This window comes from Lygodium microphyllum, chromosome 30 (assembly GCF_053477565.2).
Source record: "Lygodium microphyllum isolate KBCC chromosome 30, Lygodium_microphyllum_v1.1.10, whole genome shotgun sequence".
In the NCBI taxonomy this organism is placed as follows: Eukaryota; Viridiplantae; Streptophyta; class Polypodiopsida; order Schizaeales; family Lygodiaceae; genus Lygodium; species Lygodium microphyllum.
In genome coordinates this window covers 113,843,271-113,854,514 of record NC_141164.1, presented here as the reverse complement: position 1 = coordinate 113,854,514, position 11,244 = coordinate 113,843,271, and the positions used below count along the sequence as shown (strand labels likewise).

At 40.3% G+C, this 11,244-nt stretch overlaps 1 protein-coding gene across 2 annotated transcripts; it reads right to left on the bottom strand.

The window, feature by feature from the left end:
• Nucleotides 1-8,076: 8,076 nt before the first annotated feature.
• Nucleotides 8,077-10,930, bottom strand: LOC148010250 (uncharacterized). 2 transcript variants are annotated; one of them, XM_087672679.1, is made up of 3 exons: nucleotides 9,699-10,928; nucleotides 9,075-9,362; nucleotides 8,077-8,822 (listed from the first exon to the last, which is right to left on the bottom strand). In XM_087672679.1, the coding sequence occupies exons 1-3, from the start codon at nucleotides 10,550-10,552 to the stop codon at nucleotides 8,456-8,458; spliced, it is 1,509 nt and encodes a 502-aa protein (XP_087528805.1). In that variant the 5' UTR covers nucleotides 10,553-10,928; the 3' UTR covers nucleotides 8,077-8,455. The 2 variants fall into 2 exon arrangements, with proteins under 2 accessions (XP_087528805.1, XP_087528806.1); XM_087672680.1 differs by having other exon boundaries at nucleotides 8,544-8,772; nucleotides 9,699-10,930.
• Nucleotides 10,931-11,244: the final 314 nt, after the last annotated feature.

Here is an 11,244-nt window from a genome sequence, read left to right as displayed (position 1 = left end):
TTACTCTCTAAATTGTCTTTACTCTCTTCAATACTGCCATGACTATCAGAACTTTCATCACACCTTCCCTCATCGGAAATATTAAAACTTTCTTGACTCTCATCATCTCCCAAAGAACATGAAAACTCTTGGTCCTTAAAACAACATGGTCTCTCATTTTCTTCTTTACAACTCAGATCCATCTCTAGCTCATCTCTATAGTCCTCAAGCTCCAAAGTATTATTAGATGATCTCTCTTCTTTAGTTAAATCACTAATCACTGAACTAGAAGTATCCATGGTCAATGGGTATGAATTCACACTCCTAGCCTCTTCACTCCAATCAATCAAATAAGTATTTTTCTCATCAACCACCCTAGTGAGTTTCTCCTCACAAACTTTAATTGATTTCTCACAAGTCAACTCATCTCTCCTAAATAGAGAATATAGTATACCTCTCTTAGGATAGACATAACTAGCTCTCTTCTCCTCAAAAACTTTTCTCTAAACTCGCCTTGAACTCAACCTTTCCCTTGGTTCATCAAACCCTAACTCTTTTTTTCTTTTGATCGTCCTCTCTTGATATTGAGCTATCTTCACCGCTTCTTCAAAAGTCTTAGGGTTTTTTACCTCTAATTTCACTCTCCAATCTTCTAATTTCAACCCATTTACAAAATATATCATCTTAAACATAACTAGGGCTATCTCACCTTCTAACAATGTTAAACTCCATCGATTCCACAATCTTTCAAACTCCCTAGCAAAATCCTCAACACACTGATCATCTTTTTGAACACAAGTTTCTATTTTCGCCCAAATCTCACTTTGACTTTCTCTTTTTTTAAACCTAGATAGAAAAGCATTTTTAGTAGTCTCATAGTTCAATTTCTGTCTCTTAAATTTTAGGCTTCTCTCAAAGTTAAGCAATCAATTTCGTGCTTCTCCCTGCAATTGATACCTAAGAATATGGAGTTTAGCCTCATGATTGGTCACTCTCCCTATCAAACAACACATCTCTATCTTTTCTAAAAATCTTTCGGGATCTTCAGTATGATTACCATGGAACTCAGAAAATTCATTAGCCATTTTCAACAAACATAAGAAATCAAAACTAAGTCACGTATAAGTAAAACACCAAAACAAAGTTATTTTTGGAACTCCTAAACGGGGGGACAAAAAAAAGAGATGTTACGCGAGCGGTGATTGAGAGCAAGCCTCATTCACAACCCCATAATGAGACATTAAGGAGTGCCAGTTGGGGTAATTTGACTTGTCGGATGCACAACAGAACTTGAAAAATTCAAATATTTGACAATACACCACAAGCCACACATAAAAACAAGACCATAAACAATGCCTCTTGTAGCTCAAAATAACTAAAAACCCGAATGTGGATAGAGCATCACACAAATACAACACCACAAAAATACCAACAATTCGAAAACAAACCAAGTGAAATATATTCTCGTACATTAACAACCTTGAGCCGACACTCCGTGCCACAAATCCAAATTCTTGAACTTCTAAATTGGCATGACAAGAGCTCACTCCAGCATGCAACCCTCCACTCTCCTCTCTCACAAAATACGATTGTAATCAAGGGGGAAGGCCCTTAACTCTTCAACCTCCTCTCCTTATATAGTTTCCTATCCACACTCACATACATTAGGCTTTTTTCTTTCAACTTTTAGCTTTTTCTTTTCTACTGCTTTTCACTATTTCCGATTTTTTTGCCCTATGCTTGTTTGCAACTTGTTCGAATCATAACTTCGTCATTTGAACTCCAAATATAGTTGTTCGGCTACTGAAAATGCTCGAAACGCGTTCGGTTGACACGCCATCATAGGCAGAATTACGAAACTCCATAAAAAATGGAAAAAAATAATGATTTTTGTAAATTGCATCATTTTTCTCAATCTTTTATCTTGGACGACTTATTTCCTTCCTTGGCCTATTGTTCTTGTAATTTCACACACTTTCAGCACACATATATCCTTTTTCTACAAGAAATACTCGATGACGATGTAAAGCTTACGATCTTTTCCTTTGATCCTTAAGTCTTCAAAATAAATATTCTATGGATATGAACCTTTTTTTTTAATACAGTGTGTCCTAGCAGGGATAAGATTTTTAAAATGAAATCCATGCCCAATCATTTATTATTTGAAAAAATATGCAATGTTGGAATTCATACTATGCAACCAATCAATTGATACTACACACAAAAATAATGTATGTATTAAAGAAATTGTGCCTAGTCTATCTACATGTGATCGTGCGTCATGCAAAATGCAAACAAAATTTCTTGTTAATTTGAAATTCTTTATCCTCACCTCTCAACTCTCATCAATAAAATATCAATCTCTGCTCCACCTATCCAAAATCTCACAATCACTCAAAAAATGTGATCTGCAAGATGTTGAGCAGATAAGAACAAACCATCTCACAATTGGTGATGCCAGGAGGCATATTCCACGGTTAATTCCGTGAGATTTTGCGGTGGATTCCATAAAATTTTATTATCGGGGCTCATACACAAGGTGGATTCTTTGTGCGAAAAGTCGATGGGGACGCCTATCCTTTTCAGGCGTTTTGTTAATTTAATGTGTAAGTGAGTGATTCCATAGCAGATGATTCCGTAAAATACATATTTAAATTAATAGATATTTATGAGTTTAGAGTGCGCACTCGTAATAAATTAAGGTTAGGATTGAGTTCTAACCAATTTATTTTTGTAGCTGAAGACTGCTAGGTATTCACTTTTGTCGGTTTAATTATATTATTTTTCTAATAATTGTGAATGCTTCAATTAATGTGTAGAGTAAGCAGTGGTGGCATTGGGAAGCATTGGAGGATAGTGTGTATTCAAATTATCATCAATTTTTTATGGGCGCGTATCTTAGGCATAGCGTCTATATTTTGACGCGCTTATTTATTAAAGCGCTTAATATTTATTTATTACTTTTGTATACACATGGACGCACGATTTAAATATTTGTATTGGACATTGTATTTGGGTACTGCCTGACTCCTTGGGCGCCCAATAGCTTTAATTCTTTAGTGACACAAAAGCAAAAGCGTGCTAATTGTAAATTGGGCAATTTTTTGAACTTGAAGATGAATAATATATAAAATACATGCTTTGTGGAGCGCTCACACAAGGCATGGAGGGAGATCGCACCCAATTAGTCTCTTGCTTCATATCGTGCAAGCTTTCTTCCTTGTTTTTTGTGCAAAAGTAGAGTTCTTTTGTTCTTGGGACCTTCTAACGCTCACTGCGCGCGCATACGACGTCCGATCTGTGTACCAATTGGCGCCGTCCTTCACAACCCTCTAACTCACCTAACCACCTTACCCACTCAACTAGAGGTTCCTAACTTTGTGATGAGCATCCCAAATATCGTGCGTGCAGCAAATGTATGTACTTAATGGTAGGTGCTATCTCATGTGTACGTACAACTAAGATTTACCGCGTATAGCTGCAGCAAACCTCATACCGTGTAAGTACTCAACAATGGTGCGAAACGTGCATAATGTCAATCCATCGCATGGAATTATTTGATAAAAACAAGAGACAACCCTCGAGTGTAGTGCATCAACAAGTACAATGTGAAGTACTCATGAACCCATAGTCCCCGTGATGTGCAAGAGTGTCAACAAGAAAACAAATCTTATTCCACAATGTTCGACAACTACTAGCGAACTCCACGTTCAACCTATCCAAAAAAATACCAAGCTCGACCAAGGCTATCAAGTTTCACACTCAATAAATCAAACAAAATGTCAAAAACAAATCCTAAGCTAGACAAACACAAAAAATCCAATTACAAAATGACAAAGCAAACAGTCACACAAACAATTAAGCTAGCAAAAATCAAACCTAACTACAATTTAACTAGAAATTTTCAGTTTTCAAAAAACCGCTTCACAACATGTTTAAGTCTCATAGCCTGAGCTCGGGCCCTAGATCTAGCTTGAGTCCCACAAGCCCAAGTCTCAACCCCAGGCGCAAAACCACGCCTACCAATCGTAGACCTAGAACTTGAGTCTAGCCCCAAGCCGAGCTTGAGTCTTATGAGCTAAGAGCCCAAGGTCCAACTATCACTACTCCACAAGAGCGAGCCCAAGTATAAACCTCAACTCGAGCTCGTGGTCTAAATGCCCACACCCCATGAGTATTAGCCCCATCTTGTTGAGACTCATACACGCCCCACCACAAGTCCGAATATCCAAGCCCTAGTTCTAGACCCAAGTGCCCCTAACCCACGAGCGTGATCTTGAGCCACAACCCCATCCCCAAGTATCCCATTCCTACTAGCCCAAGTCCAAGCCCCGATCCCAACCCCAAGTACCCACACCCCATGAGCCCGAGCCCTAGCCCCAAGTGTCCTCGACTGACATCCATGAAATTGCTAGCCCCCACCTCTCCTGTACAGTCTTTATCCTCTACCTCTACTACAACTAGCCTTAATAGAGATCGCCAACCACTACTACTCTTAACAAAGGAGGGGTGTGTGCTTGAGAGAGAGCTCAACATTGTCTTCATTAATGAGTGCGTGGCAATGTTGTCGGGTGTAAAGGTCCCCACTAAGGCTATCATACTTTTGAGAGGGAATCAAGTGCAAGTTGAGCTCAACATGATTAATATTTAGGTACTTTGTTATCCTCATGAAGAGCAATTGAGTGACTCCATCATTATTCATCTACAATGGTGAGTTTTTATTGTTTGTTTTCTAGATATTTATCCTTGATCTCATTAGGTATGTTTCCTTAATCATGTTTTTTAAACCCCCCTTGTTTTTTATAGCTATGTTATAACTATCCTACCATTGCCCCTACACAATTATGTATATTGTCTTGATCTAGTAGTATCCATGGCCCTACAAGATGATCAATAATCATACCCCATGCTTTCGAGAAGCTTTCCTTACATGAGGATTGATTATATGCGAGTCATTTTCATTTTCTATCATGAGCAACAAGTTCTTGATCAAGAGCATTGCTTATTGCTATTCATTGGCTTCTTCTATCTAAAGATTTGGTGCTAGCATTTTGGAATTCTTATCTTGTTTGATGATTGAATATGGAAGATTAAAATCGTATATTATACAATTTGGAGATAAATATACAATACTTTTCAAATACTACTAGAAGAGGCTACCTGGGAAGAGCTCGATAGTAAAAATATATGTCTTTTTTTAAAGATTAACTATTTCAAGGTGTCATCGAGAATAAACTTGGACCTCGCATCCTACTCAAATATCACATTTTGTAAATTCTCTTTCCATGTAAGATATTAATATACAAAGCTACTTCAAAATTGATGTTAAAATGTGCAAGATCCATTCCATTGTAACTCATATTGTCCAATACCATGGGAAGGGGTTGATTTGAAGAGATGAAGTGGATAGAGACTGCAGGGCAAGTGCATGGCACCAGAATGAAGCTTAGTTCGCAATTATACATGAGTATGAATGTGTCAGATGGCAATTTAAAGCCAAGATGGCAAATGTCGAAAAATAGATACAATTGAGATGATAGGCTATGAAGAGTGGGCCACAACCACTAAAATAAGTTGCCATAGGGGGTGGAGATGAGAGGTTGACATTGGAAGCTTTGTGGCATGATATGGAGGACACCATCACATGTCAACACTCCCAAGTCCAAACCCAACCCTAATCTCACTACCACTCTTAATCTCAACCTTGTTGCTAATCCCACAATCAACCCCATCATCAATGATAATCTTGTTGCATAAGCCATAGTGGCTCCCGCACTCAATCTTTTAGCCCCTAGCCTCAAGGGAAGTTGTAATGTTATATTGGCTCGTCCATTCATTATATTCTATAATTTTACATTATAATGAGAAAATAAAAATACAAAAAAATGATTTTCATTCATATTGCTACACTTATTTCTTACAAAATTTTAGTATAAGTATCTTTCTTGTGTTGAAAAGATGCTTTAAATATTTATGTTTCTATGCGGAAAAGGCTTGTGTACTACTCTCTAACAACACATGTGCGCAAGTCAAACTAATGGCTTTCTGGTGCAAATGCACCGCATAATTTATTCTCTCTTTGCACATAATGCTATTTTCCTTTCTCATTGGGACTTGGCAAACATCAAGAGAGAGTAGTCAAAGATAATGTAATGCAAACAAATCCTTTAATCACGTGAATGTTTTAAAAAAAAAGGCAATGCAAATAGTAATGCACATTTTTATCATTAACATAGAAGTTAAACAAAGTAGAAAGTTGATGTCTTCCTTATGGAAAACTCTTGTCAATTGTTGTAATCTGCACATTGATCCAGCTTCATAATTATCAATAGTTCACCATCCCTTCTCTGTTGAGATAGTGGCACCAACTTCTTACAAACATAGTTTTTCTCTCATCTCGACAGGGACTGTAATTTGGCTCCAAGGTTCTAGACTGAGGTCTTTGTTGCTGTTATATATAGCTCACCCTATCTAGATTAGGTCTCACCTATATATATGTAGATTGTGATCAATATGATATAGCCTTTGGAAGTGTATATGATGTGTCTCTTCTCTTTTTATCGCATCTCTACATATCTTCTCTCTCTACATTTCAACATGACAACGAAGCTATCACGATCGAGTAGAACCGATTCCTTGAAAAAAAAATTGAGAAGTATACATATGTAGTATCTCTTCTATTCTTGATTCATGTTCTTTTTATACTTAAGTTCGATGTATTGTGTATATTATGAGCATCTTATGTTATGAATTTAAAGCATAGAAGAAGTTCACTTGATTATCATTTAGATTGTGAATATGATTGTAAATATGCATTATTTAGACACCCTAAAAGTTTCTATTTGGGAAACTCTTAAGGGCACGCCTTTCTCAAGATAACCAGTTTTTATGATGTGCTAGCTTCCCATCAAATCCGTGCTCAATTTGGAGTTGTATATTAAATGTTAAGTCAATTTAGGTAAACTAGACTTAAAACAGGAAAACAAACAAGGCAATAACTCTTCATGTAAACCTCTACGACACAAGTTTCGTCACGATTACTCACTCTTTTGTTTCTGTGTTTCTGCCAAAATTAGCTAAATCATCATCTATTCGCACAATCATGATTGAACATTGTCCAAGTGATCAGATGACTATAGATATATTCACCAAATGACTCAATGAAGCACGCTTCACTCTGATGTTGCATTCGAAACTTGGAGTTGTCTCAACTTCAATCTTTGGAAATTAATCTACTATGATATTATAGTGCCATTGCACATACTCCTTGCAGGCATCATACACTCCATATATGCACATACACCTCAAACCTCTTGATCATCTTTCTACATACATATTCAGTTTCACTTCACATGTACGAATTCACTTTACATGTACACAATAATCTTTCTTGATCATGTTTATACATTTGTATATAAAAGCTCAGGTTTTTCCCTTATACTCCCTAAGGGTTTATTCATCCGCAGCTAGGGACCTTTGTTTTAGTGGGAGTGTTGGAGCTATATATAGCTCACCCTATCTAGACTAGGTCTCACATCTATATATATATATATATAGATTCTTTGGGAGTATATATGGTATCTCCTCTCTCTCTATCGCATCTCTACATATCTTCTCTCTATATTTCAACAGTCTCTTTGTGCACCTAATTGTGACCTACATTGTAGAATTAATTAATTGCAAAAAGTCAATGCTTGCAATGCAATTAATGAGAATATCACCCATTTTAAGGGCTATGGTCAAATCCCCAACGCAATGGTTGGCCCGCACTTGTTTTCCTTTTGAAGAAGTCAAAAAATAAGATCCAATTTTAACTATTTTTACTTTTTCTTGGCTGGATATCTCAACCATCTACTAAATGTATGTGATAGGAATGCAAAAATAATATTTTGTGCCTTTACATATTAACCGTTTTCACTACCACAAGTATGCTTGAGTAAGGAATAGCATAAGCGAAGTGTGCAAAAGAACAATTGTTGTCATTCCAAGTTAGTCTTATTTGATTCACAACACTACGCTCTAGTGACAAGCTATGAACGTGTGCCCATTGTGCTGTGAAACACTCGTTTTCTTTTAAACCTAGCAATGCGGATATACTAGTTTATATTAGGATGAAAGTTTGCTTGAGAGCAATGGAAAACGTTTTCCAACATCCAATGACCTTGACTTTTGCAAGTAGTGCATTCCAACTGGTAAGTTTTAAAGTGAGGTCACGCACAGACCTACTAAATCTTTTACATGTCAAATAAGTAAAGTTTGCAAGGTGTGACATTCCTTTTTTCTTTCCAACTTACTAAATATGTAACCACCTTTACGTTTGGATGCAAATACCGATTCGGCGTGTGGCAGCACTCTTACGTCAATCCTTATAGCTAGGAGGAGCTTACATTCTAAATCTGAAGAACCTTTCAACGGTCCGAAGTTAAAGAATATATATATATAGAGAGAGAGAGAGAGGAGTGTGCGCGTGCGTGTGTCATCTTTTCTGGACTGGGAACGTACCCAAGAATCTTGCTCTGAGTGACGCGATGGCGGCCCTGAGGAGGGTGTCATCGTCTTTGAGGAAGTCATTGTAGACGTCGAGGCAATAGCGTTGGCGGCGTTGGATTTCGGGCAGGGGCATTGCCCGGATGGTGGGGACGATGCGGTGCATCTGGGAGGACGGGAACTGCAGGAGGCAGCGGTGCCACTGGACGAGGGTGTCAAAGGGCTTCACGTAGTTGTCCGCGATGAGGACCGGCACCACACCCGCCGACAGCACCTCCACGAACCGGTACGAGTTGGGCTGACGCCCTGCAGGCACCAGGCCAAACGTCGTGTTCATGAGGTCGTAGTAAGAGTACCTGGGACATGTATGCGTGTGAGGAAACCGATATGCACAAATATACGTGCATGAGTGTACATATACGTATACTTATAAAATGTAATCTGGACCTCAATATGGTTTTTCTAAGAATCTAGATCCTAATTCATTTGCGCCACTGAAGGCCACATCCCAGGCCCGTTCGAACTTACCACCCACATGGGTTACAACCCTATTGGCAAACACATTGATGAGAACGGAACTACGAATAACCTAGAATTACTCATAATACCTGGCATGCAAGGCATTGTCCTCGTCACACGAAGCTCCGAGTTCGGGGCTGTCGCGACGCACGATATCGTTGGTGGCTTGTCGACAACTGGTGGCGACCACAATGTCCTGGCCGTTGTGCATGCTCCGGAAGGCGCGGTGGCTCCGAAGAACGCCCTCCTCCCCAGGCCTCCCCAAGTAGCGCAAACCCCGGAAGGTCAGGAGGTACTTCCTTTGTTCCGGGCCTAGCCCTTGCAGCTCCCTCATGTGCACATTGCCTGGTAGCGGGATGCTTATGTCAAACGCGGCCCTGTTGGAGAGTGTAAGTTAGCCATAAATGATTTCCAGATATGTAAGCAAGGCTAATGTCATGCCGTGCAGTAACTAGACTTGCTCGAAGTCTTGCAAGCTGCAAGTTAGCCTCACTTGGAAGTTGGCATATCTTAACTAGACTTGCTCGAAGTCTTGCAAACTGTAAGTAAGCCTTACTTGGCATAAATGGTTTCCAGATATGGGAAGGCACAAATGGTTTCCAGATATCTTAACGCCACTTGCAAGACTTGAAGAAGTCACGCACACACACACACACACACACACTCTCTCTCTCTCTCTCTCTCTCTCTCTCTCTCTCTCTCTCTGTCATTACCTGTATATGGTCTCATGCATGTCAGATGCCATCACGGACGCCTGCCCTATGCTCTCCTGTGGGGGTCCCCTCTGCCTCCACATGTCCGCAAAAGTTATCAGCACATGGTTCACCCCGTTGTTCCAATACGGCAGCGCATTGGGATGTGGCCTGTGCGGCTTGTCTAGGTCTAGGTACACGAAGTACAAGCACGCCTTCTCTGGATCATCCGTGTGCCATTTCGTGTGATTGAGTAGCTTGAAGTATCTCACCGGCGGGCTGGGCTGGTCGTAGGAGTAGACGAGCAGCTCCTCTTGTCCCTGGCACTTTGAGTAATCGAAGCACACATCCATGGAGCACCTCGGAAATAACACAGGGTAGTGCCATGTCCTCCCTTCGGCATACCATGGTTCATTCCTTCTCACCACAGTCGTACTCCCCTGTCCATCACTACTGGTCATGCCTACAGCACCTCCATGGCCGGACCTGGAGCTGTTCTCGCATGACGTTGCAGCAGAGGCAGGCGGCGGCCTGATCAGCATCTGCAGCATCTGATCCTTGATCAAACTGAGCCTTGAGGCCTCTGCAGCAGCATGATCTTCAGCACATGCGCAATGGATGCTCGAATCTTGGGCCTCGTCAGCCTGCTCGGCTCCCGATCTTAATTGGGACGGCATCAATGCCGGAACTCGAAATGTACAGTTGCATTTAGATCCTGGATTGCTCAGCGTGATTATGGGCAAACTGCCCTTGCTATGTTCAAATCCTCGTGTAGATGTGGTCTGATACAAGATGGCAACATAGGATAATACAGCTGCCAGGCATAAGCACAGGATTAGGGAAGCAACGGAGACTCCAAGCTTCCCCATAGACATGTCCTGCTACATGAAGGGACTTGTACTGTTTGGTTGAATACAGATCAAGCCAAGACTACCGATGTGAGCTATTTCTCTGTTGAAAGAATGGAGAAGTCGGCAAAAGCTCATTGCCGTTGCTTTCGTGGTACTCGGTAAGAATGAGTTCGTGGCGAATGAAGCCACGCTTGCAGTCGTGCTGCCAGCCGATCTCTCTTTCTGGCCTCTTGAAGCCGCGCCCACTGCTAGGCTACTCGTCGTCCATCCCGGGCATTTCAGCGTGTCTGTTTTCCAGGCACCTAATAAAAGACAGAGCAGAAGAAAGTCAAGAGACAGAACGATGAACAAGATTTAGGGTAGGTACAGACTCTACCCTACAGCGGGTAAACCGCCACGTCCTAGCAAATGGGCGGTTTCGTGTAAAAGGAGCGATATGTATTCTTGAATTCACCACATAACATTTCTTTCACGGAAGTCCTCTCCGAGTGATCATATACACAAATTTTCAACACGCACCACGTGTCCTACATTCAAGGTTGGATTTTTGAAGATTGGTTTTTCCACGAAGGCTGCGAAGAACTCAAACAGATTAGCTGAAATCTAACCTCTATATAACTTCTCATTTATTTATTCTTCAGTTAACACAAAGCACTCATTGATTAGCTGAAATCTAGCCTCTATATAACTTCTCAGATATTTATTTCTTAGTTAAC

Coding starts and splice junctions, on each gene's coding strand:
- LOC148010250 (XM_087672679.1), bottom strand. CDS start 10,552: ATGTCTATGGGGAAGCTTGGAGTCTCCGTTGCTTCCCTAATCCTGTGC. Junction 9,363..9,698: donor ATGCATGAGACCATATACAG/GTAATGACAGAG, acceptor ACTCTCCAACAG/GGCCGCGTTTGACATAAGCA. Junction 8,823..9,074: donor GACAATGCCTTGCATGCCAG/GTATTATGAGTA, acceptor TACATGTCCCAG/GTACTCTTACTACGACCTCA.